The sequence below is a fragment of the Nesoenas mayeri genome, assembly GCF_963082525.1.
Source record: "Nesoenas mayeri genome assembly, chromosome: 2".
In the NCBI taxonomy this organism is placed as follows: Eukaryota; Metazoa; Chordata; class Aves; order Columbiformes; family Columbidae; genus Nesoenas; species Nesoenas mayeri.
Window position 1 is genome coordinate 139,992,966 of NC_137543.1, and position 27,821 is coordinate 140,020,786.

Here is a 27,821-nt window from a genome sequence, read left to right on the forward strand (position 1 = left end):
GTTACTCCTAACCATGGAGGCTCCAGTAATAATGCAGAGTGAGCTACAGGGTCATGAAAGATGCCTGGCACTGCAGAAATACAGGTTCTGACTCAAAGGATGAACATTTGATGGCATCGCATCCAACAAGAAGCACCTAATTTTAACTATGAACCTGGTACATTAAGAGATTTCTCCTTGGTTAACTACAATTTCAAAATGTTGTTGTTTGCTTGTGTGTTGGGTTTTGGTTTGTTTGTTTTTTCCTTTAATGAAAAACACCTCTGTGCTTCAGTTCAAAACATTGGACCAAATTGTGTTGGGAAGGAGCAGATGGAAAAGAAATAGCAGAATCTCAAAGCGAGTATAAACCTCATCACATCTTGGGCAAGTAACCATGCTATTAGTTTTAGAGGTGTTCACACACTCCATTGTTAATAAGTTAGGATTTTGAAAAAGGATTCGGACTTTTACTCTACCAGTAACGTTTTTCCTTAGAACAAGGAAGTTCCTTCACCAAAAGGTTTCAGCTTCAGTGGTGAACTTGGAGGAGGAGAAGCTTCAATCTCCTGCTAATTTATCTTTTGAGTTCCCTGTTAAACTACCAACAAGGCAGCCTGCTGGTACCAACAATAAAATTTGGAAGGAGCATCAGAAAAAAAACCATCAGTGTTGGTGTAGCAAAGGCTTAGCCCTGTAGCAAAAAATGCTGGTCAAAGGAGAGCGAAAAAAGATTCTAACAATTTTTCTGGCAAGACCAGTTGTTAGCATAGCTGTAATCTTGCTCCTCCAACTCAAACTGTGTATGCTTTCTTCAAAATATAAAAGATGTTAATCACTCAATACAGTGTTATCTAAATGTCCTGTCTACAAAGATTTTTCATGTGCTAAGAAATTTTCTGGTAAACTTTGACAGATGATTGGTTTGGCATTCCTGGCTTACTAGGCAACCTTTCTGGATTTTATGCACAGTACTTTTATATCAGTTTCCACCTGATGTAAATGCGACAAATTTCAGGAAACATTAAAAGGAAAAAAAAAAAAAAAAGTGGTGAATTCACACTGACTTTTTTCAGCCATGAAAATTAAAATACACAGCAGTATGGTCATCAGCTCACAGCAATGACCAGATAGACCTGGCAACAGGGGTTGGTTATGTGGAAACAGCACTCAAAGTTGATTAAAAATGTATTATTTAAAAGTATCTTAATTGTTATAGTGGAAGAGAGAAAACAAGGTTCTAAACTGATGGCCCAAAGCAATAACACAGCATCTCTCAATGAGCTTGGTACTTGCCAGCTGACATCCCCAAGAAGAAAACACTACACTATATAGTTTCTCTCTATTTACAGGTAACTGGCAATTCAAAAACATGCAAAACTGGCAGAAACAGGAAAGAATAATGTTTCAGGAATTACACATCAATACTGCAATTAAAAAGGACAAAGCCATTTGAAGTTAACTGTGATAACTTCAGCTTGACATGAGTCATATCCTTGAAGAGTCAAAAGAGTAATATTTTTTTTTAAAAAAAAAAGGGACTTACTTATTCCATGCTTGTCTAAGATTTTTAGGGCTGTACTGTGTAAACCGTTCTGTAAGAAAAAGAAGAGACACATTCAATTATTTATGCTAAAACCAAGATTTAAAAAAATATATATTTATCTACAGTCAATTTTCATCATTTCATCATTTCTGTGTAACTACTGCAGCTCAAGTCCCAGGACAGGAAAAGAAAAACTGCATAGGAGCAATTGTCATACAAACAGGGAGAGAAAAAAAGAAGAACAACAAAAAAACACTGACAAAACACAACCAACCAACCAATGAACAAGCCCAAGCAAACAAACAAACGAAACCAAAACCCAAAGCAAAGAAAACCCCAAAATAACCACCCCAAGCCCCCAGCTTGTTAAAACAAAGAAACAAACAAACCACAAAAAGCTATCACGACATAAAGCTCATTTATTGTGGCATCAACAGAAATGGAAATTTTTACAATTATTGTATTTTTAAAGTCGTATGTGACTGCTGGGGGGAAAAAAAAGAAGCTTGAAATATAATATCTTTTTTTCTCCATCACAAATACAATTCTCTGTGATCTCAATGTCATGTTTATGTGCTTCTCAGGGGGCATAAGAGTAAGAGTGAGGCTGCGTGAAACGCAGAGACACAAAAAACATGATGGCCACACAAGAGTTTACTTTCTAAAGAACACATATAAATAACGAGCAGAAGTAACAAGTACAATGACATCTCATTTACTCAAACTTTAAGTTCTTAAGCTCATATATAAGTACTTTCCTTCTCATATCCAAGAAGATGCTGCCTCTGCAGTAGGACCCTAGATGTCAGAGGAAGATTCTATGAAAGCTGCTGCAGAAGTGAAGAGCCAGACCTCTTTTAGTCCTTTGAAGAGGAGCTAAGTGCCTCCTCAGAGGAATAAAATGCAATCCAGCTGGAGAATATAATAACTTTTTCCATTAAGCCTCATCACACTGAAATTCTACCACATAGACTGGTACTCGCTCTGGTCAGCCACCCTAACGTGATGGTGTTAGTTGCTGTGAAAAAGTCCTAAACTTACAAAGTACTCCATAAAATCTCAAAAATCAATTTTACTTTCTCTCCACCTATAAGCAGGACATTTAATAGCCACACTGTACAGTTAAAACAGTATGTTTATATATTAATTTATAGATATATTTATATATAACTATATATATATATAAATATATATGCATACACACATATGCATGCATCATGTTAGGAGTGGTTATGTTCAAATTCCTGTATTCGTACACTTCATTTTTGTCAGTTGTAAAGTTTTCATATATGTCATACGTAGTCAGTTCTACAGATGTAACGATTATGCAAAACCTATGGCATATAAAAAATCCTAGCATCAATGTCGATGATCTTGTTTCTCACACTTTTCTTTTTTTTTCTTTTATTTTAATTTTTATTTCCTTTATCTAAAATGTTTTAGGCAGAAACTTCAACTCTCAATGATATTGCTATCAGAAGTTTTGGTAAGTGGTAGACCTGCAAACTGCATCTGATGGCCCCTTCACATTTGCAAATTTTGTTGCTTTAACCATACTGATGCAATTAAAGCAACGAAATCATGAAATCACTCCCTCTTAGATATGTATGACAAGTGTAGTGGAAACTGGAAGCTTCATGACTACAACTAGTTTTAGCACCAATATAAATTGTAAATATAACTCTTGTAATATTGTGTCTAAATTTACTCAAAAAACTTCCTTAGCAAAACCCCTACATGCTAGCTACATAATCATACCATTAAAAGCTTTAGATGTAGATAAATATATGAAACAAAAGTTTGTAAAGTTTTTGTTTTGTTTTTGTGGTGTTTTGTTGGTGTTTTTGTTTGATTTTTTTTTCCTGTATTATCAACAAAAGGTTTCTGCATTTGGAAAACATTTGACTGTTGTAGATGATCATTAAAATAGCACCTACTTGACTTCCCTGTGTTATTTTCACTATAAGATTAAGATGTTTAGCTAAGAAAAGAGATGACTCTCAGCAGCTCTCAAACATGCCACCATTACACAGTTCTTAACAAACTAAAATTATTAGGTTGAATTTTTATGAACTATGCTATACAGTGTTATAAAACTTAATTTGTTGTTAGGACTAGGATATTGTAAGAAATAAATTATAGGTCACATGGTACATTTTACTGACAGAAAATATATTGCTCTATAAATATATCTCCCCAAATAAAGTATTTTATTGCCAATTTCGTGCACAGTTCTTAACACATTTCAGCTCATTTCAGATATGCCTTATTGTTGAAAATGCTACCATACTATTTAAAGTGAGCTTGAGAAGCATTTCGATTGAATGCCACACTACTGACATTATCCTAAATATTGTAAAGTAGAAGCTTTAGAGTATTTTCCAATTACTGGTAAAGTCAGTTATCCCAGGCACTTAGCAGCTTGGATACTATGAAAAGGAAAAGCAATTTAAACCATTGAGGTAGTTATTTTCTCTATTTTCTGTTAAGTCTCAATACCACAATGAGTGCAGAACACAAGGGTTAAAGAGAGGGGAAAAAAAGAAGCTCCTTGGTATGTTCTTACTGAGAGCCGCAAGTGAAGAGATTTCCTTACAATTTTCTGTGTTCACGTACTACAACAAAATAACTCATCACACCAGAGGCATCCAGATTAAAACTGTAGGAAGTGCCAATTTTTTAAAATCTCTATTATACATTGCATGCAATGCATCTACTACAGCTGTGCTGATGCCCCAAGGCACGTCTTTAAATGAAACAGGCAAAATAGTCAGGATCATTATTAGATGCAACCGTGGTTCAGTACTAGTAATGTGGCACTGCAGTCAGTGCCTATGGTTATGTTTCAATATCCAACAGCACAAATAAAAACTCAATACTGAAGTACATGTTCTGCCGTAAGTAGTTCAAGCATCCTACTGGCATTGAGAGTGTGACCCAAACTTCAGAAGGAGAGGATCGTTACAATTCAAATTGTACCTGTGGTTTACTAATTCAGCTTCTGCTCACCAGAGGAAGCGCCTGAGCTCCAGTAAGGTTAACAACAAAACTGCGTTGGCCTTAGTGGAACCTGAGCTCACCCTTGAATTTCAGCTTACAAATGTGAATTAAAAACATATACGCAAGCAGATACCCATAAAAAATGGAAGAAAACAAAGATTTTTCTATACTTTATAAGTACATAGTCCAACCATAGCACTGTGCATTCATTTATGACAAAGGACAGAAAAATAAGATGCAGCTAGACAGAGCTGTGTGACAACAAGTCTGAGCTACACACAGAACTTAGCTAATGAAGTGCAGATTTGCATGTTAATCTATTTTGGTGCAGAAAAGTGCTGTGTGGAAAGAGAACTGAACTGACTCGAAGTATTGCTGAAAAGCTAACCTAGACCTGGGGACAGAGAGATTTTTATTTTATCTGTCATTCTGCAATACGTTTTGGTAAGATATCAAGCTGATTTAAACTGGCACAACAACACTGACTTCAACATAGCTACATCCACTTAAAACAGTTGAGAAGGATCATATACAACATATTTTCTTGACTGGGCTGTCAGAGGTTCACTTACTATGCTAGATGAGTTTTTACTGAAAAAGTGATGCATTGGAATCAGTTATGGAAATACTGCCATAAGGGACATACCTAAACAAAATGAACAAACTTAGCAAAGGGATCTTCCTTCTTTACTCAATCTGCTGCCCATCTCTAAACCTCTTTTTAAATAAATATCTTATACTCCACATTTATCAGGCAAAGCGAAGGAAAACTAGGGGAAAAACATGGATAGGGTGAAACCCTGTGTATAGAGAGGCAAATGTTAGTCCTGTATCCTTAATTTCAAACTCCATTTATATGCTGTGTGACTGCAGATACTGCTTCTCCTAACCATTGGTATCAACTCTTCCCCCCTTCTCCAAGCAGATTTGAGGCTTCTTAAATTATTTATAAGGAAAGATATGGCATAATGATAAAATACAGCTCACATTTTTCTAAACAATTTTGTGGTCAACCACTCTAGTTAACTTTCATGGACAGTATAACTAGATGGGACTACTGTGGTAATTAAGCCCAGCCTTGTGTACAGCTCTTAGTATTTTATTGAATTAATCCTTTATAGATAATAAAAACCAGAACAACAAAACCAACTGATTTTGATTTCAGAGCTGCCACAACAGAGAAGCTACAACAATCTTGTCCTTGAGCTTGTCCATCATGATCCATCTTTTTAAATCCAGAACTGTGAAACCACAATATTACATACCTATGAATACCAATCTTGCATTCACCACACAGGCCAAAAAAGAGGTAGCTTAAGCTCCCCACTTTTATCTGAGGATCTCCTGCTTGTGGTCAATTAATGGCAGAACGGGAATCCAGTCTCACAATTATATCCCCAAGTTTGCCTCTAAGTTACTTTTCAGAGTGAATGACTCTCACACAGCTGTATGAATGTCTCTGTACTAGATGGATTTAATACAACTAAATCTAAAGCTACACATATGTGTTTCCAACCAACTGCATGAAACTGCCTTTTATGATACTTTCAAGCACACAGCTTTGGTTTTGTTTTTGAGATGCTCCCATTGACTCCACCATAAAAAATAGTAATATCAGCCAGCAGGTCTTGTGTGTGTGATCCTAGAAGTACTGTGGAATTACCATGAATGCTCCCCTAAAAAAATAATATTTGTCTGACATGTATTATGCAAGGCAGCAGCACTGGCAAACTAAATCTCGGTCCAAGCTTGTGGAAGCAACCCTGTGTAGCGAAAGCTTACTACCCCTCCCTCAGAACAGAAAGGCAAACAGGCAAGAATTTCATGCAGACACTCACATTGACACCCACCCACCCTCCAGCACACGGAAGCCGCTGTCAGGAACGTGAGTCAGACTGTCTCGCTGAGGCAGCTGCTCACTCTCTGAGATTAAAGACTCCTGAAAATACATTTACACATCAAGACGTGCTCTCAGATGTATTTTGAGCTCTTACAGTTCAAATTGTGAGCATATATGCTAGAGTTCAAATCTTTTCAGGTTATTCTTATTAAATGTGCTTATTTTGAATAAAAACACTGGAAGATCAACACAGTAAACTCATCTGAAATTTGAAGTAAAAAGTGTTATTTTAATTTCCTCTATGCAAACACTTAGATATTTGCAAATCTTTTGGCAACAAATTGCAGTAACAAAATTTGATCCTCTGCATTTTTATCCCAAATATACAGTCATCATCCTCACATGTCTCACTGTTAAAGAGCTGGCTTTTCACAAGGGTGCTGTATTTCACTAGTCAAAGGTGATTTTTGCTTATGTGAAACAAAAGAAAGAAGAGATTTTTGGTTTTGCTTAAATCCCACAGCACCCGAAAGTGTTCATAATTTGGTTCTTAGAAGACCAAGTTAGCCAAATCTTAACTAATTGCTGTGTAACGAAATCCCCACATAGGACAGCATGAATGAAAGCAAACACACAGTACTCATATTCCTTACTGTAAAGAAGTACTGATTGCGTGATCTTTCCGTAGCATGCCATTTACTCTTAAGATTTTAAAAGAGTATAGCAAAAGAGTAGGCTAATAGATGACATCTGCAGCTCTGGGAGCCCACCCTCGGACCCAAAACCTGCTGTTCTGCTGGGCACTACCCACCACCCGCTCGGATGCTGGGGGTGCCGCTACACAAACATTATTCCTGCAGTAAATGGATTTGATCTGCTCTCTGCTTCAGACCTTGCAGCACAACTTAATGCCTCTTGTGTCAAGGAAGTTTTTGTGACTGTGTCCCACAAACAGGAGCATCTACAAAGCTGCTGGAATAACAACTACAAGATGGAAGCAGAGTGAGCAGCCAGAGGAAAGAAAGGGAGAAAATTTCTTGAGCTCAGTGATTCGACAAGCCTGATGCATCAAAAAAAAATGTTCTTTAAAACAACTGCTCACAAACAGTACTCAGCTTGAAGGGTTGGGGGAAAAAAAACCCCACAACTGTGCCAAAAAGCTCATCCATTACACCCAGATGGATTACGCGGTCTTAGAAACGACAATATTCCTATTTCTTATAGAAATAGACAATATTTCTATTTCTTTCTATTTCTTATTTCCTTTAGACAAGGGCGATACAGCAACAGTGTTCTATATGCGTACTCGCTCCTGTGCCCACATCTAAACCTACATGCTCTCCACTGCAAACATCATTATCTGCCTGATAAACACGTTCCATCTGACAGGCCTGCATCAAGGGCAGGTTCAAACAGCAGAGAATTTCAGCAGAACTCACTAGTGAGCTTATTAGCAGACCACTGAAGGAACTACTGGTCTGCTGTGAGAATTGAAAAAACAAGCACTTGCATTTTAAGTAACATGAAACAAGATGAGGGGTTTTTCTATTTTATCAGTCAGAAAAGCACATGAACTATTATACCTTTGCCACCGTTGCCTTGAAAGGACCTAGAATAGGCAAGAAAAGCTATGTAAGGAATTAGAAGCACACTACATTTTTATTTTTTAGCTCCTTTTTAGCACTATTGATAATCAGCTGCTAGTCTAAACCAAAAAACTTAAAATGCAGTTTGACTTCAAGGCATTTTTTATGTTGTTAATCAAAACATGCTGGCTAATATGCATTTCTTGATTAATGTTCTTCTCTATTTAAAATCAAATGTGATTAGCTTAAATGCAAATATTTAAACATCACCATAATTAATATTTTGAAAAGTCTAATGCATGATTTCTTTAAATGGGTTTTCTTTACATTTAAATTAAAAATCTAAAGTGACTAACTGTACTGTGATATGTAAGACCCATGCTATTTTTATTAAAAGATTCAATCCTAAAAATATTTAAATTATGTTTGCTAAAGATATAAAGACAAGCATCCATGATGATAATGAAAATTTGAGAACCATTTGCAGTCCTAATGTGCATTTAGAGTTTTTATTGAAGTCCAATCACAGCTGGGGTTTTATCACAATCACGAGGGAAAGTTTGCTTTTGTATGCCAAATGCCTTGAGAAAAATTACTTCCATTCCCCACCCTCTATCTCTATCCCCTCTCCTTCCTCCCCAAAGCACCTGCTTTAGCAGAGCACAGGCTGTGTAAAGAGGAAGGATAAATGCTGTTTTCTAGATTCTCTACTGAGCATGGATAAAAAAATGCAATTCTAATAATCAGCATTGTCTAAAGCACTGGGATTTTATAGTAAATACCTCCACCTTTTAGCAGTGCCCTCCCTGACTCCTTTGCATATATAGTAATTACTTCAACTTTTCAGTTTCATGCAATATTCTTTAAAGAGTGGTGAAAACATTGATAACTCTGCTTCCTTTGGGTTGTGGATACCAGAGACTTGAGGAAATACTGACTGTTACAATTTTGCCAAAACTAAAAAAGAGGGGGAGAAATTTGAAATTAATTCTCTTTTATAGATCCCTCTCTTTCCTTACTTCAAGCACTCAAATTCCTAAAGACTACAGTAAGTTAAATGTACTTGGCACTGTCGTCTGGCTGAGACACCATCACTGTCCATGTCTATACTTCTGCAGCAACCTTCCTCCTCCATCCTCCAATATAAGTGCAAGGCATACTACTTACTGGGAATGGTCCCTAGCCCACACTAACAACCAAACCATGCCCAGGAATTAATTATTTGGAAGTGCTAGTTGTCATGAGCTAAAGGCATGGTAAAGACTACTCCAACAATTTAACAGCAGAGACTCCCACATCGCCTGGGAACATTCACTGGCATCAGTGTAGATGTAAATAAACAAGATATTGCTTCAGTATGTAACAAATTGTTGACAGACTTCAGTGAAACTCTATAGCAAAAACTGTTATGAAAGTTTGAAAAGCCATATGTCCTCATATACAGTATTTCCATGGGTTTGCGGCAAAGGAGCTTAGTCTCTCAGCTCAGCCCTACTCCAAATGAAGACTTGATCCTTTGTAAAAACTTGGCTATCAATCAGCTGTTAAGATGTAGGTAGACAGATCATATTTCTAAACCAAATCTATAGTTATCGATCACCTGGGAAGCAAAGCAGAATTCCTGAGTCAGAACACCAGCTCTGCAGTGGTTTCATTATTCACAGACTCGAGATTTTTTAATAAATCCATGAAGTATCTGTCAATCTCTGGCAGACTCCGTGTTATGCACTATTTCCTATGAATGCTGTTTTCTCTCTCTGGTTTCTTTCTGTCTCCTACTTTCTCCTTGAGGAGAGTTTCTTTCTCTTAACTCTTTATATTCTGACTTTAAGGATTCTCTTTTAAAAACCAGTACTCAGGAGATGTTTCTGCTGTCTCATGAAGGCACCTTTTCAAGTATATTAATTCATATTATATCTGATCACCTCTTGAACTCAGCAAGGTTCAGGCTTCCACATTATCAGCTACAGATTAAATATTTAACTTTCTTTCACCTACAAACAGTATTGTAAGGAAACTAAGACACAGTGAACATTACAAAGCAATCTCATGCTTTCTCTACCTTCCTAACAAGTTACTACTTGTCCTCAACCTCTCCATCTCTTCGTGGCCAACATCACCTCATTTACCTTCTGTTGTGGCCAAATCTTACCTTCTACCACTGTGCCCACTGACAGTACCTTCTGATAAATCTTTGTTTAACTTCCCAGGATGAAAGTTACACAACATCCATCCCAAACACTGACTGAGAATGTAGGAAGAATGAGGACTTCAGTGTAGATGTTGATACAAAAGTTTTATCTTGTTCAGTTATTTGGACAGGACTCTGAATCCAGACAAAATGGCTGGAGGAGAGAGGAAGACTCCAGACTAAGAAAAAGAGGAGATTTAATGACAGTAGAGAGAATAATACAAAAAAAATCAGGAAGACTCAGACACAAGATTGTTAAGGAAGCAGCTTCTTTTGGAATACTGCTTCATCTCCACTCATGCAGATGAGACAGTAGATGCCTGTTTTCATTTTGTTCCTGGAAACATCAGTAGGGTGATACTACCAGTGGTTGGATCTGTTTTAGTGCAGCAAATCTACACATTTCTTAAAGTATTGTAACAAAAGAATAAATAGTGAAAACATGTTCTCCAAGTCATGTGTCAGAGGGTCATGTTCATCGCTTACAGTGTCTCTGTCCAGTAACCTGTAAAATGAGGCTTCCATGCTGGATGAAACCTTGAGATTTTATTGAAACAACTACCAATGCTTTGTCATAATTTCCTCAAACTGCCTTCCTATTTAAGGACAGATTATTTACTTCCACAGTGATTCTGAATGGCTGGGTTACTTTGGCAATACCTGAGTACTGGAAGACCCACTCAGGATTATAGCAGTCATAACAGTTACAAAATGCATCATAGAGGTAAACTGAAGTTACTGAAATACTTCTAGAATTTTCAGATGGATTATTTAGTTCATCCTTAAGTAATTTACTACGCAAGACGTGTGTCTGTGTACACAAACTGAGAGGACTGAGGCTGAGGCACAGAGGAAACTCAAAGACCAGGTCAACTTTCAGCTTTAATCATCTCCTGGATTACTTAAAGTATTTGTAAAATGGAAACTAATTGAAGATCTCAAAGCAGGCAGATAAAATACAAGTTGTTTTCTAACTTTTTTAAATGGCAAAACAAATTACAACAATTTTATTTTCAGCTGCTAAAATGACTGAGGTTAGCGGTTTAGATGATGTACAGCCAGCCACAGCCAGCCTTAGGAACACATTTCTTAGTCAGCCTCAGAAACATTCCCACATATTAAGATGTCAGAGATGGTTGTTGTTTATGCACTGGTTGCTTTCCATAACAATCAGACACTTGGCCACACTAACAGAAAAGAGACTAATGCCACCTTTTTCAAACAAGTTTTCCTAGTAAACTGTGATTGACTCTCTGCAGCAGAGGACTGTGCCCTACCAAATCACAGCATGAAAAATAGTTATTTAAGTCTGTATGCAAACATGAAATCCAATGACCTTTTGTTTCTATTCTTAACATTCTTCCCAACTTTACAGGCATTTAATGTACCCAGCTTTTTTTGAACTACAGTAACTATTTATTACTGATACTTTCTGTTCAAGTTCCATTCTTTTACACTTAAACAACTCACTTTACAGCATCAAAGCCTTGCGTGAGTGGATTTCATATCCTCACCACCAGTGCTCTCTGTACTTCTCAATTTATCACACTTACTGTTTGCAGTTATCAGTCCTAAAACTCACAAAGATACATAAAGCCCAGGAGTTACTTAACCCCATATCATCTATATTTAAATGCAGTGATTTCACAAATCTTAAGGGATAATAGAATTTGTTCAGATTTGGCAAGACATTTCACGTTCTCTCCTGCATTCTTCTGCTAAGGAAAGAAAAAGACTAAGCCATTTTAGATGTATTATTAAAGCAATAACCTCCATTCTTGCTCCAAATGAGTCAGTCAGAAGAGCTTTTCAGTCCCGTACACTGAGGAAGTTCTCTCTAGGGCTTAACAACAATTTCAGGCCAACAGGGAGGGGAGCATGGCTGGCTGAGCATCTGTGGAAGGGGACAATGCAGCCTTGCCGTAGCCAGAAAACTTTTGTGCACAGAATGGCATGAAGGAAATCAGGGTTTTAAGAAGCAAAAGAGAACCTGGTATCCATGACCAAACAGCTCCAATGACCCTAATGGCATGAGCAAATAGTTTAACTCCAGCCCAGCCCACAGGTCAGAGCACTTTGTACAGAGCATGCTTTAGATACTGGTACCCTAGTATGATCCTAGAAGTGACATGTTTTGCTGCTCTAACAATTCTACACTTTACCAACAAAAAGTCCAATTACTCAGTTTTGGGGTATGTCAGCCAAGCTTAGTCGTCCAATTAGATTATGCTTTCTATTGCTGTAATTTCTAAAATCAGCAAATAAGGAACAGTAAAACAAACAAGCAAAAAATCCTTTTACCAAATCCATGAAGGATATGGGGTGGTACAAAGAGAGTGCAGAACATAGTATGTGTGCAGAAGAGGGCTTTTTCCTTTGGAGTGTTCTCAGACTTCCACAGTGTACAAGAATTAAGGAGCTCAGGACTTTGCATTAACAGGCCCTAGAAAGAGTAAGTAATTGCCAACAAGAACAGTAATTACTCTGACTTGCAAATTCACATACTTCATAGATGTGGAAACGATCTGAGAGAATAAAGACCATATCAGGCAGAAATGGTAAAAATACTGAGTGACCATTTTATGTCTTGGGGCATCTTTTCTCCTGTCCCAGTTCTGTGTTTGTATAAATATTATGTATTCATAGCTGACAACATCTATTGCCTGGGATGGAGAAAATAAAAGCAATGCCTGTATAAAAATTAGATTTAATGAAGTGCCTACTGTGGATTTATTTCTGATGTTCTTCTGTAGTAATAAACCCCCATCCCTTAAAACACTTGGAAGTCAAACAGAAAAAAGAAACCAGGAAATTTCTTGGCTGCCATCTACTGTTCAAACTTTTCTGTATCACACAGAAGAATAAAAACAAGAACAAACCCAAAGATCACTTACTCATCTCCAGGTTTTCTCCTCCTCTTTACTATTCTTGGCTAAAACACAATGTCTTTGGACTGCTGCTAAACCCCACTATATTTCTGTGAGGATTCTGTGTATATGCTCACCTTTTAATCAGTAGCAAGAATGAAAAACACAAAAGCTTGTAAACGTAATGACACACTGATTTAAGGAAGAAAACTAGTATTCTTGGTATTTTAGTGAAAAACTGTACTTGTTAAAAAAGTTCTACTAATTCACAGGCAGTAATGTGGAGAGATTTCACCATACAGCAATAAGACAGCAGTAGGACAGAAACCAAAAAGCAATGTCCAAGAAAGCTGCCTGCCTTCCTCTTTCTTGAGGTTTTGTGTTACTATCAGGATAAGTCCCACAATATATTTGTTCATCTCTCTTATTTTGAGACCTGCCTAGATCTCTCTGTCCTTTTCAACTCCCCTGCCCCATCTCCTGCCTCTTTGCTGCCCCAAAGAAGCCACTATTATCTTGCAGATTTCACTAATATGACAGGCTGGAATTAAAACTGGATCACAGAATCACAGAATGTTAGAGATCGGAAGGGACCTCAAAAGATCATCTAGTCCAATCCCCCTGCCGGAGCAGGAACACCTAGATGAGGTTACACACGGAGACGTCCAGGCGGGTTCTGAATGTCTCCAGAGTGGGATACTCCACAACCTCCCTGGGCAGCCTGTTCCAGTGCTCTGTCACCCTCACTGCAAAGAAGTTTCTTCTCATATTTAAGGGGAACCTCCTGTGTTCCAGATTGTAGCCATTGCCCCTTGTCCTATCATTGGTTGTCACCGAGAAGAGCCTGGCTCCATCCTCGTGGCACTCACCCTTTACATATTTATAAACATTAATGAGGTCACCCCTCAGTCTCCTCTTCTCCAAACTAAAGAGACCCAGCTCCCTCAGCCTTTCCTCATAAGGGAGATGTTCCACTCCCTTCATCATCTTTGTGGCCCTGCACTGGACTCTCTCCAGCAGTTCTCTGTCCTTCTTGAACTGAGGGGCCCAGAACTGGACACAATATTCCAGGTGTGGTCCCACCAGGGTAGAGCAGAGAGGGAGGAGAACCTCTCTTGACCTACTATCCACCCCCCTTCTAATACACCCCAGGATGCCATTGGCCTTCCTGGCCACAAGGGCACAGCGCTGGCTCCTGGTCATCCTACTGTCCACCAGGACCCCCAGGTCCCTTTACCCTCCACTGCTTTCCAACAGGTCGTTCTCCAACTTATACTGGAACCTGGGGTTGTTCCCACCCAGATGCAAGACTCTACACTTGCCCTTGTTATATCTCAATAATTTTTTCCCCACTCAACCCTCCAGCCTGTCCAGATCTCGCTGGATGGCAGCACAGCCTTCTGGCATGTCAGCCACTCCTCTCAGCTTGATGTCACCAGCAAACTTGCTGATAGTACACTCTATTCCCTCATCCAAGTCACTAATGAATATAATGAATAGTACTGGTCCCAGTACCGACACTTAAGGGACTCCACTAGATACAGGCCTCCAACTAGACTCTGCCCCATTGACCACAACTCTTTGGCTTCTCTCCTTCAGCCAGTTCACAGACCACCTCACTACTCGATCATCCAGACCGCACTACCTCAGTTAACAGCAAGGATGCTATGGGAGACTGTGTCAAATGCTTTACTGAAATCAAGATAGACTACATCCACTCCTTTGCCATCATCTATTCACCTCGTTATGTCCTCAGAAAAGGCGATGAGGTTGGTCAAGCATGACTTCCCCTTGGTGAAGCCATGGTGACTGCCCCTAATGGCCCTCTTATTCTTGACATGCCTTGAGATGGCACCAAGGATAAGTTGTTCCATCACCTTTCCAGGGATGGAGGTGAGGCTGACCAGTCTATAGCTACCCGGGTCCTCTTTCTTGCCCTTTTTGAAGACTGGAGAGACATTTGCTTTCCTCCACTCGTCAGGCACCTCTGCCATTTCCCACGACTTAGCAAAGATGATGGAGAGTGGTCCTGCAATTACTTCAGTCAGCTCCCTCAGCACCCACAGGTGCATCCCATCTAGACCTATGGATTTATGGATGTCCGGATTGCTTAACTGGTCCTTAACCCAGTCCTCATCAACCAAGGCAAACTTCTCCATTGTCCTGAAATGATGCCAGCTTGACACAGTTCATGACAAAAGCTGGAGGAACTATCATGTGCAATAAAGGAGATCCAGTTTACTGAGAGATCTTGGGCCTGCGAGAAATTGGATTCCTGGGTCAACTCTGTCACTCCCAGACTTTAGTCATACAGTTATAAACTGAAGACTCATCCTAGTAAAATATACTGTGAGCCAATTAAGTGCTTCATCTGAACACATCTAGTGACCTTCTCTTTGCTGTCTAGTCCAAACCCCTCACAGCAGGTCCAACAAGTTCAGGCTGCTCAGGTCCTGTCTGGTCAGGCTTTAAACTGGATGGAGATGCCAAACCTCTCTGGACAGGCAGTTCCAGTTATTTCACATCTTCATCAGCCAATATATCTCCTACTCACTCACCTGCTCCGTCTGTTTAAAAAACGGTGTTTCTAAGATTCCAACTCAAAAGTTCACATTACTATATATATTCTGTAAATACACATGCATACATATATAGCATAATGAAGCTGACCACACACTTACAGTCTCTAGAGAACAAACTGCTCCCTCTTACACAAAGGTATCAGATGGTGAAACAGCTTTTCAAGAATGGTCGTAGAATATGACAATTTCAAGTACAATGCATATTAAAAAATTGAACCTTTGTAGAAAGGTACTAACAGATGATCTAGTAGTAATTTCACCTTTCACTAAGTCTTTTCTCTACTGTTTAGTTTCCTTTAGCATCCCACAAAGTTCAGAGTGGTCTGCAGAAAACTAAAACTGATCAGAAATCAACCTACCAGCAATCTGAAAGGTACAAGACTCAGTGGCTGAGGAATGCAAGGAGGTCAGGGCTCATGCTGTAATAAACAGGAGAAAATGCAAAGGGAACCAAAAGAAAGCGGGTAAATTAAAAGAAAAACAACCACCCTGAGCACAATAAAAAATCTGCAGCTGGAAAAAATTGCATTGTGGTTCAAGTACTGTGTACCAGGTCATTTTGAAGCTTGTGGGCAGGAGTGTAATTCTGTGTCCTGTATTTCCAGGAAGAGAATTTGAATGAACTTGACCTACCTGGTTTGAAATGGGGTAAAGAGTGGACTCCAGGCCACGTATCTTCATTTGGTGTTCCAAGTACCTGTGCATAAAATTAAAAAAAAAGAAAGAAAGAAAAAAGAGAAAAAAGAAAAAAACCACACATTGCTTTAATGGAAACAACATAGCATTGCATAAAGCCATTCCTCCAAAGAGCTCAATGTTCCTTACAATCTAAACTTTAAATAGGCTTAATTATTGGGGGAAGTGAGGGAGGAAGAAAGTACAAAAAGTTAGATGATTACCAGTGGAATCAGTAAAGCACATAATGGTGCTGTGTTCCTGTCGGGTTGCCTATTTAACCAATATATGTTAAAGCTACTTTCCAATGACAAGTGTCAAGCTACCTGCATATCTCAGAACACTGATATTACACAGGCTAGATATTTTACCTCAGAAATAATTTAAATCCCTGTAAATTTAAATAAGCTGAGCAGACACCAAATAGATACTAGGACAGAAGATTTGCACAGATACTGAAGCAGATGACCAAGGGCCTGTTATGAACAAGAATGCACAGTAAATAATTGTCATTTTAAGTGGATGTAATATACATAAAAATAGCACATTTTTAGGAAATACAAATTCTATTGACTTATGCATTATGCTTTGTTCCTTTTCATTTCAATTATCCTCCTTCTTGTAGTGTGATTCAGACTTTCAGCAGCAAAGTATTTAACACTTCTCATGTGCATCTTCCAACCTCTGCACACATGAAAATGTCACCCCTGTGCCTTTGGCACAAATAATAAATAAATTGAGAGAACTGCTATCATTAGTTCTCCCAAACCTGTTCTTCATGAGATGTAACTGTTAAAACTTGATGTAAGTGGAGCTGAGAGGAACACCAAACACACCAGCTCAACACATGCATTCTAAATGAGTTGTGGAATTTGATATTTCACTAGCAGGATCTTCCTTGTTACAAATTTACACCCAATTTCTAACATGAATGAAAATGCTAGGGACTGTTTTCCATATTTGCTATAAGCTCAGGCCATGGAGTAAAAGGCTAATATTCTAATGTGAAAACATTTCACACTAGCTGGTGCTTGTTTTGCATTGTCATAAATGTACAAAATCCCCTGCTCCTACCTGCACTGCAAATCTGAATAAATTCTTTCAGATCAGCATATCTAGAGTCACTGTGATATTCTGTGGTCACTCACACAAGCAGAAAACAAGCACAAAGTTAGTGTGAAAAGCCTTGGTCCAAGTATGTGAAAGTTTGTGACACCCCAGGGCAGGCTGCAAAACATCTACTCCCAGTCATTTGGAGCCAAAGAATTTTTTCTTTTAATTATGTCTGCTGCAATATACATATATATCAGGAGCATCCAAGGAAGGACTGCTCTAGAATATGTGTTGTACTTCTTAAACTGTGTAAACTATGCTCATGTCAATAAATTCAAGCTTAGAAAAAAAATCTTAGAAGCAAGACTGGGAAGCTAAACCACAAAACATTTCTCTTGGACCCTGCCAGAAATTTATTTAATGAAATTTAGAAACTGGCTTAAAAACTTGAGGCAAAAGTAAGTGACCTCTTAGATAGACAAAATTCGTACCTCCCAGGTGTGATTTACGACTCTATGGACTCAAATATATTAAGCAATTTACAATACTAATGCATATCTAATGTAAGAATATTAATGCAAAGACCATCTTTCTCCACTATCAAATACAATAAGCAAATAGTCCAATTTATTTGTGGTGTGACCAGGAGGAGATGAAAGCAGAGCATGAAGGTGTCAGAGAAACAAAAATGACAGTATCATTTCAATTAGACAGTATTCATTCATGTGGTTATTTGGATATGCAAGTTCACTGATTTTATTTGTAAATATTATTTGTAGGACATTGCTTTCAGTCCTCATGAAACACACCTTAATCAGCATTTGAATAAGATCAAACCTCACCCTGCAACCCTCAATCATCACAACACCCATATTCATTTCCTTATTGCTATTAGCGAGAGGAGAGTTCTCTGATTAAACACAGAAGAAGTCAGGAGACACTGTTGACACTATGCCATGATTAAATCAATTTGCAAATAACTTTCACCTCGTTCGTGTATTAATCAAACTCCTGGTGCCAAGCGCCCTCCAGACCAGGAGAGGGAGCCCGTGGATTAAAAACACAGATTCTTGCATCGGTTTAAATTAAGAAATGCAGTCCTTAGTTTTGCAACTTAGAAAATCAAAGGAATATTCTCTCATGAAACGTAATGAATATAAGAAAATTAGCCACATCCTTCTAAGTATATGTTCTTAATTGTATATTATTTTAGATGAGATATTTTCAGCTAAGGGACTGTAAATGTTAAAACCAGCTAATCAGACCAGTTTAATATAGAACTTGGATTATTCTGATTTTCAAGGTACCATCAGGTCTAGTAACAGAGGGCTTCATGGGAGACCACTTTTAATGAATCTTACGTGACTTACTTTTTTTTTGGTTGTTTTACTAGTTTTCCAATCCAGTTCTAATATTCTAGCACATCTGCTGTTACACTGCTTAAAATCCAGCTATGAACAAATTCTGTGCATTGAAGTACTCACACCACCTCCACTACTTACACTTTCTGTCAAGGGTAGCAGTCAGGGTCATTTTCTGTCACCTAAATACCTACCATTTTCAAGGTAGGGGCCACTCCATAGTTCAGGGGAGGATCCAGACAATGTATTTTAATGCATAGTACAAACAGTGTAAAGATCATCCTTCTTCCATATGACTTTCAACATGCCCAACACAGAAATTCACAATATGGGACTATTTACCAGCAAACAAGGAGAAGACAGCAGTGGAACAGCTGTAGGTTTGAAGAAGATGGAACAGTCACTGTCCACAGGTATGTCAACATAAAGAGATTTGTAAGAATCATTTTGCAAGTGATGCTTTTAAGCAGCAATCAATTCCATTTTGATGATGGGATTAGGCAACCCAAAGCATGGAGTTTTGAAACATACTACAAACAAAGCAAAGTGGAGTTCACATATAACACCACAGTGGTGAAGTCCTGTTTTGGGGCTTACAAAAGGGAATTAAGGGACTAATATGGAAAAGAAAAGCAGGGGAGGAAGGGGGAACCCAAGAGTCTTCTATTTTACTCCAAAACACTGTCTGTTAGCAGGTAAGGCTGATTATCCATACCAAACCACTGGCACCACCTTGGCATCTGAGTACGAGGGAGCTGGCTGTAGCAAACCAGTGGTTACCCAGCCAGTGCTGGAGATCAAGTCTAACCTTATAGCAACCACTGGCAGTGGAAGATAGAGGAGATACAGCACCTGGGGACAACAACTGAACAACAGAAGCTGTTATTTCATGGGTGACTTCCTAGCCCTACACTATCCTTTCCTGGCCCACCACTTCTCATCCCAACCACACCACCAAGAGTTCTGTCTCTTCTACAGTTTAACAGTTTTTCTTTCCCTTTCGTGTTCCAAAAACACGAAAATAACCGCTACTGCCAGAGCAGTCACGCCCCAACTTGATACCGTTGCTTTTGTTTACCACTCATAATTATTTGAAAAAAATAAGACTAACTTGGTTGCTTTCTCTACTGATAATTTTCTTCTCAGTGAAGTAAACATTCAACTTGCATGGTTTGATATCCTATGTTTTTAATTGAATTACTAACACAAGAATAATCTACAGTTCTCAAATTCTGAATGGACTTAATGTTTTCCAGGGACCAGGATGGTTGGGGCTTCTGCAAAGCAAACTTCAAACCCTACTGGGGTTTTGCTGTTCCACCCTTCATACAGTTGCAACATAAAACACTCTGGGCTCTTTTAGTCCCTAACTAATGAGATAAAACGACCTTCCAATTTGAAACTCGCTGTTCAAAATCAGGATCAGATTCTAATCTACTTTGTAGGGTGACAAATCTATTTATAGGAAAATAATAGATTTACATCAGGGTACTGAGGGCCAAATACCCTTACTGTCAGTAGACATTGTTACAATTTGGCAGAAAGTTACAAAAACAGAACCTGTTGTTCAAGTTTCCACATAAAAATATTGCCCAGGAAATGCAACACTAATACATTAAGGTCTACTGCACTGACTTAAATTTTTAATAGAAAAAAAAAAAGAAATTGTTTGCTTTTTGTGTCTGATTTTACAAAGACTCATCATTCCCCTAATTAACATGCTCCCCGGTGTCCAACGGAGTCATTATTTTATGGTGAGCATTATGCCACTCTATCAACAGAACTAGTCATACATACTGTCCTGTATTCCGCTTTGAATGCAAAAGCATTCCCTACTGCTGCCACGTAATGAGGTCATTCTGGGTAACAATTTGTCCAGAGAGATCACCTGAATCTCTTGAGAGGAGCAGCGATGCAAATCTTTCCCACCAGCTTCTTCCCAAATGCTCACACAATTAATAAACAACAAGCATTTCCATTTCCACTACAACTTTTGAATATGCAAACCCATATATTACTGAAACAATGCTTTAAAATGTGACAGTCCTCAAGAAAGGCAATGGTTTGGACTTCAACAAGACAAAGACTGTGCAGTCAGTGGTATTATTGGGGGTTTTGTAGTAACAGAGCAGTATGACAAGACCAGCAAGCAAATGAGCTGCCTTTCCTTAGACACCATTATGGAAATCAGGCTAAGCAATTTTCTGTATTTTCAAGTTTTTTCACATTAGGCCAACGTGACTAAACAAAGTTTAGTAAAAAAATGTCAGGAGAGTGGTTTTATTTTTCTTTTGATAAAAAGGGGGTTTTGTTGAAAAATGCCATAGAATTTTAACTAGAAGTTACAAGCTGTATGTAGAAAAGTTTTCTTATTTCATTTTACTTTTTAAGGATCATCATGATTTCTTTCTGCTCTTCCTATTTCCTGGGTAAAACATACTGCCTTTAGTTAGTCCTTAGCTATGATGTACCACGGGAAACAACAGCTGAGGAATTGAACTTAATAAAACGAGGAAGAGGAAAAAGTACCGCAGAGCCATTTCCAAATCAGTAATCTCTCTCTTCTGAGTGAGATATGGAAGTTTCAAATGTTCTGTTTTCCAACAATAATTTGCTGTATTCTCCCAAAACATGTATTTCTAATGAAACTTTCAACTTAGCCAAAAACCTAGGAGTCCTTTTCCTTAGAGGAAAGTGTGTTGCTGCTTTAGATTTGGCTCTTGAGAAGCAGTGCAAGTTCCAGAGTTGCGCTATGGCAGCTCCATCACTCCCAGAGCCATCTCTAAACAAGGAATGTCCCATCTGGTATGGAAGAAGAGAAGCTTACGTGGTTGTTCTCCTTTGCTGTCTGTCCTGGTGCTAAGCCATCTACCCGGGTGACCCAATTATTGCTGCACTCCCCTCTGGAGGATTAACTGTTGGGTACATCTTAATCCCATCTTCCACAACCAAGGAAAGTGCTGTATTAGCACCTGATAATGTCAGTGAGCACAAAACATGTGTAGTAGTGAAGACTTAAAGTAGGAACTTCGTCCTTCATCTTAGCATTTGGTCTTAAAAAAAATCAGCAACTATTTGTGTATTATGCATGCTGACTCAGAGTCTGCTAAGTGACAACTGCAGTGAGGCTTCCTGCAACTCTCAGCTGGGCACGATGGATGACAGCTGAGTGTCAAGTTGAATATCCAAAAGATAGCGACAGAAACGAAATTGCCTCAATACCAGTAGTTTCTTCACATCAGTAGCTTAGAAGTTCGGTTTCCATAGGGACAATAAACCTATCAGTTTGTGTAATGCACTTACGCATTTGTTAGATAGAGGCCGAACACATTTTAACTTTGGGAAGGTTGTGGGTGTTCCACGATTATGAGCTGCATTGAAAAAGTCATCTCATTATTTGCTGAGATGGCAAAAATATATTTATTTGTATTAACAAAAAATAAAGACTGTATGCCTATTCACTGTCTTTGAGATTTAAATTATTGAAGCCTTGCTTCATTAAATGAATGGTAAAAATGATATATAGTTCCTAAACCAAGAATCCACATCAATTCAAATGTAAAACAACTGAAATAAGACTATGTGCCCAAGCCAGTCTCATCCTATGTGGAAAACACTAAAGGCCTTGTTCAGCACCTGAAAACTGTATAGTTAAAATGTTTTTTCTTAGAAAACTCTTTCTGTATTTTTTCAGCCAGCTGTCATCAAAACAACCCTTCATTATTCCCATACAGACAAGAAAGAAAATACCAGCCAAAGAGAGATGCAACGTATTAAGCATACAGAAAATGAAGTGATGTAACTGGTATGATTCCCCTTCAGAACAAAAGTGTTAAACAAGAGCCCCAAGCTCTTTGCAGACAAAAATCAGACATGCAAGTTCTTATGTATAGAACAGGTTGTATTTTTTGCTTCCTTATGTCCCTGTAAATGCTATCAAAGTCATTAAAAAAGGCAGCAAAACTTGCAGTGATGACACAGGTAGAAGGAAAAAGAAATTCACCACAACCATTTCATATGCACAAAGGTAAAGTGTAACAGAAAATGTTTAATGTGGCCTGCATTCATTCAGGTCATTAAATCAGAATTACGGATTTAAGAGAAAAAAAGGCTGGTTAGAAAACAAGCTTATTGGAGTATTTCTTTTGCAAGTTATTTTGTGAATGATATAAGCATTGTCAACAACAACAACAGATTTTTAAAAACAAGGTAAGAAATTCTTTCAAGAGATCTAAGTCTCTGCTACACAGATAATGAGTACAGGACACAACAGCAACATAAAACTGAGAAGACACCTCCTCACCAATCCGATAAACTTGTTTCTGCTGTAGATGAAGTAATGCTGTTCTGTGAAAAAACAGAAGTTACTGAGGCTTATTCTCTGATGTGAAAAAAAGAACCAGTAAGAACAGAATGAGGTTCGCCTACAGCAAAAAGGCCAACTCTTTCAGCCTTCGAGTGGAATACCATCATTCCATTGTAGGTGAGTAATAAAAACACTTCCTTTGAGCATAAGGAGTGATTTATGATGAAGCTGGCTTCTAAAACATTTAGGTAAAGTGCCAGCGTGGATGAGGGAAGCAAAACATGAAATTAGTATCAACATTCCCACAAAATTTTAACAACACACATTAATTAAAGAAAATCAAGTTCAACTAATATTTGTGCTTTAGCTCTGTTGAGGATGAAAAATGAGGTACCTGAAACACTAAAGGACCCAACCATTCTTAATGTACTTTCCCCATAGAAGCAAGATACAAAGAAGTCTTGCCAGGAAACCTTTTTAATACGTGATTTTTCCAACCTCACTTTGTGTATATAAATGATATTTGAGCAGCTGCCTGATCGAAAAGTTCCATTTATCCCAACACTGTTTCCATGCAGTTTGCAGCTCAAGTAAACAAACTCATCATTCTCTTCATACCCATGGTAACCACAGCTACCTTTTTGCGGGACCCCGGCAGAGACACTTCTGCTACTGTGCTAACACAAGGAAGACGACGGGGACTGGAGGCTTCATAACCACACTTGTCCGCCTTTGCAGAGCTGGCTCTGCCTACTCGCTCTGCACGAGCTGGGTGCAACAGCTGGGAAGAGGAGGAGGAGGAGGGACAGAGCAGGCATCACCACAGACCCAGCGCTGTAGACCATCAGGACAGGATTAAATTAAATCCCTAGCCTGACAACAAAGCACTATCAAGGTTTGCTATGCCCATTTTCTTAACTGCTCAGCCAGAGGAGAGGGTTTTTTATTCCAAAAAGGACCTACTGAATACCTACTATACTTGAAATCACAGAAACGGCTCTCAGTAAGATGACTTCTAAAAACTAGATCTGCCCATAACCCAATCTAAATTGGAGAGAGAGGAAAAACAGAGTTATTTAATTTAAATTTCACAATGAGAAAAAAGCAAGTGTGAAACAACTTTTTCTGGGCTGTAGCATCCTCTTCCTGCAGGTAATCACATCTCATCGTAACGCCCTATTATAGTAACTTACAACTTCCATAAAGGTTCATGTAGTGGAATAAACTGTGTTTTTATTTAGCGATTCTTACTAAAATACTTCTGTGAATGAGACGAATGATAAAAATGCTAAGAAAAGAGGATTTGGCAAATTTATTTTTAAAACTAAGGGGCTTATGCTGGAGGAAGAAGATCTGAAATTAGCAGCAAAAGGAAAAAAGAAAAACTTCTGACAGAGGCTGCACTTTCCCTCAAACTAGTGCCACGATGCAGCAGTTTAGCCAAATTACAAGTTAATTTAAAAGTGTAGCACATGCAAAAGGAGACACTGTTTAGTTCCAAAGTGAAAAGAGTGCTCCTCTGTGAGGATGCTCCATGCTGAAGCAGCAGTACTGAGAACTTGTCCCTCCTGCTTTCCCAGCCACCTGTGCTGAGAAGCCTCCTTCCATCTGCAAACAATCCTATCATCAGAATAAAAATAAATTCCGACATTAAACTAGACTTAGTGTCTCTGAGATCTGCTTTGGACCTGCAGAAACTATAAAACATCTCAACTGAATGAAACTGATCCTTAGCAAGAAGAGACTTTGAAAGTTTTTGCAGACCTGAAAGCTGTGGATTAGGAAAAGATTGCGAAGAAAATTCACGCAGAAGACTACAGCTGACCTCAACAAGTCAAGTTTGCTCTTCTGACACTGACAGAGCTTGTGAGCTCTCAAATGAAGTTACAGAGGGAGAATGATTTCACCAAGGAAGATCTCAGTGTTAATACATGCGAAGAAGCAGCTGCTGCTGATTTCTGTGCTGGAAGGTCTCTTCCTTAGCATTTGGGAACAAACAGAATGGTTTTCTTCACTGCTGAGCAGAAGGAAGATGACAATTTTCTGTCAGAAGGAACCCCTGGCTCACAAACCATGCTTGTTTACATATCCTTTAAAATCTCCTCTGATTTACTCTGTACAGAAAGGCATATACTCTGCATTTCAGATTCCCTATCCTGTTTGAGTTGTAAAGCCTTTGGAATAACCCACTCAACAGACAGCCCTCTCCTAAATATGCTCTTTAAAGATTTGTTTCAAGTTTTTTTACTTACTTTTTTCTTTAAACCAAAAAAGGCGGGGGGAGAAGGCAAAAAGCCTGTGGGAGGCTTTTATGAAATGTACTTCCACAAACCCTGCTGTGCTGGCTCAGCAGCTGGCTCATTTGCATTCCAGGTATGCACTACACAGGGTTTTTTTGGAAACGCTGGCTTATCAGAAAAGCAATGTTGCTTTTGGATCATAAAGCTGGCTTTATGGTCTTTTTGAAGACCATAAACCTGGCTTAGTTAACACACATGAATTCCTACTGAGTGTCACAGTGTCCAATCCCATTGGCATGGGGAAAGCTACACCATTGCATCGGGACACTTAAGGGCTTTAAAGCTGCCATTCAGACAGAGTGCTTATTTAAATAATTAACTGACTCAATTTATGCATCTTCCTTTGAATCATCATAAAAATAGCCAGGAAAACATTTTTATTTAAAATAAAATTATGTTTCTTCACTGTACCATCATTTAACTATAACTATTTGAACAAACCAGCATATGCAGGATCACATCTATTCCCAGCAAGAATCATCACTGCACCGGGATCTGACACAATGGCTTTTATAGAAACCAATCCACACTTTCCCAGAGCAAAACCCCACTCAAAAGCAGTGAAGCAAACTGTACTTCTCAGATACTAGAAACCCTTTGTCTCTGACCTTGGTGCCCACTCACACACATGGGAGGAACGAGTGTGTCACATTTATGACAGCATCCCAGGACTCACCATCCCTTGTGCACAAGGAACAGCATCCGCACGGCACAATAGAAGCCCATGACTGCTCCCTGCATGACAGAAATACATTTGCAGTAGACAGGAAAACTGCTATACTAAGGCAGATGGAATATTATGGCTGGGCTAACTGAGCTGCTGAGCTCACTATCTGAAAAAAAAAAAAAGGAAAAAAAAAGAAAAAAAGTTAATATAATGCAAATTCTTTGTCTCACCTAAAAGTCCTGGGGAGATAAAGTATACCGAGACCTATATATTGAGCCTGGTTCTCGGTTTCACAGAACAGCGTGATACCAGAATATGAACAGATCATTCAGAGTTTGCCAACTCCTTATTTTGCCAACTGAGGTCTTGATCTTGTTATAATCTCAATTTTGAATAGATTCATGCAGCCACATGGAGCCCAGTGAAGCAGTGGGTATTTTGTCAAGGTTTTTCAAGCAACCGTTTGTTCAATTTGCAGAGAATGAAGGCAGCCAGTCATGCTGCCATTCGAAGAATGTGCAGGTCCAGGTGTTACAATATTTCTGAAACAGTGAGTGCATTAATAATGAGCTCCAGTTGTGTTGGGTACATGTGGTAGATATATCTGCACTCTTCCTGGATGTCTAAGTATCCTGCTGATTTCTATACTGAACCTTATCAGAATTCCCAAAGCAAATAATTTTTAAAATGTCTAACCTTATCACTAAAAATCTATTTCAAGTGATTCAGTTTCAAGTGTGCCTCCTACAAACTACTGCAGCATGATGCTTGGTGTATTCACTCCAAACAGCAGTATTTTTCTGCTAAAAAAGCAAGAGTTTTATACTTCTATCCTTCTGAATCATAGGAACAGAACAGACAAGCAGAATGAATAATGGAAAACTCTAAGTATTACAGAAATATTTTTTTCCTAAAAACAGAGGAAATGTCAGCCTGCTTTTGATGGAGAGTCACTGGCTATAAAAGCAGAAGAGACATTTTAAGTGGGGCTGGGGCAGAATCCCAGGGAGATACTCATTCTCATCCAGAAGACAGTAAGATCAACGGGCAGGCTGTGGCTGAACAGAAACTGCATCCCACTGCAGTGTAGTGAGCTGGCACATCTCACCCCAGAGCACTTCGGAAGCTTCTAGCAAATTATTTACTAGAGCATCTACCCATTCTCCTGACACTTTCTTCATCCATTTCCTTGCAAGTCCAGTAAGAGGGCTGGGTTCATTTTCCCGACATCACAAGGTACATGCCCAAATGCAGAGATCAGAAGTGGGTTTTGAAAGAGTGCCAGATTTTAAGACACTCAGATTTTCTGAAAATTGGAAACTGTGTAGTTTAACCATTTATTTCTCATTTAGCAGCTGTGGCTTAACAATCAGCTAGCAGGTGGTGTAAGACTTTTCATTTTGCTTATTTAAATGAAGGTGAAAGCAAGTGTCGCCCAACTGGAAGAGGCAGCTGCACTCCCAGCTTCAGTGAACCCATTTGTTTGCTTTGACATTAGTGTACTCAGTAACTTTGCCGGTGACTTCTGAGCTCTCAAAAACACCAGGCAGGAGGGATTAGGGTGTACTCATCTCCTGTCTCCATTTAAACTTGCTTTAAGCCATATGCAGGGCAGTTGCAGTTGTAGTCCTTGCTCTTTGCAGCCTCACTTTTGAGCAAAAGGGGTCTATATCCCTGGAGCTGCTGGAACTGTTCCTCTCTGCTGACTGGAGCTGGGAGGACTGCGCAGGGTCTGGAGAGTGTAACTGCCTGCAGCTCCAAAAGGAACTGAGGGGGCTTGCATTGAAACAATCAGTGATGAAATATGGATACATGAAGGCAAATCCACAAAAGACTGGAGCTGGTAGCACCTGCGTATCATGGTCCAC

General features: G+C 38.8%; 1 protein-coding gene across 1 annotated transcript in view; it reads right to left on the minus strand.

Annotated features, from left to right (window-relative positions):
• Window positions 1–27,821, minus strand: part of CDK14 (cyclin dependent kinase 14) — a gene marked incomplete at both ends in the record, with an annotated part of 254,136 nt that overhangs the window by 24,003 nt on the left and 202,312 nt on the right. The window contains 2 exons of the mRNA XM_080339518.1: window positions 1,526–1,574; window positions 16,225–16,288. Of these exons, the coding sequence (XP_080195644.1) occupies window positions 1,526–1,574; window positions 16,225–16,288 (113 nt within the window). The remainder of the gene's footprint in view (window positions 1–1,525; window positions 1,575–16,224; window positions 16,289–27,821) is intronic.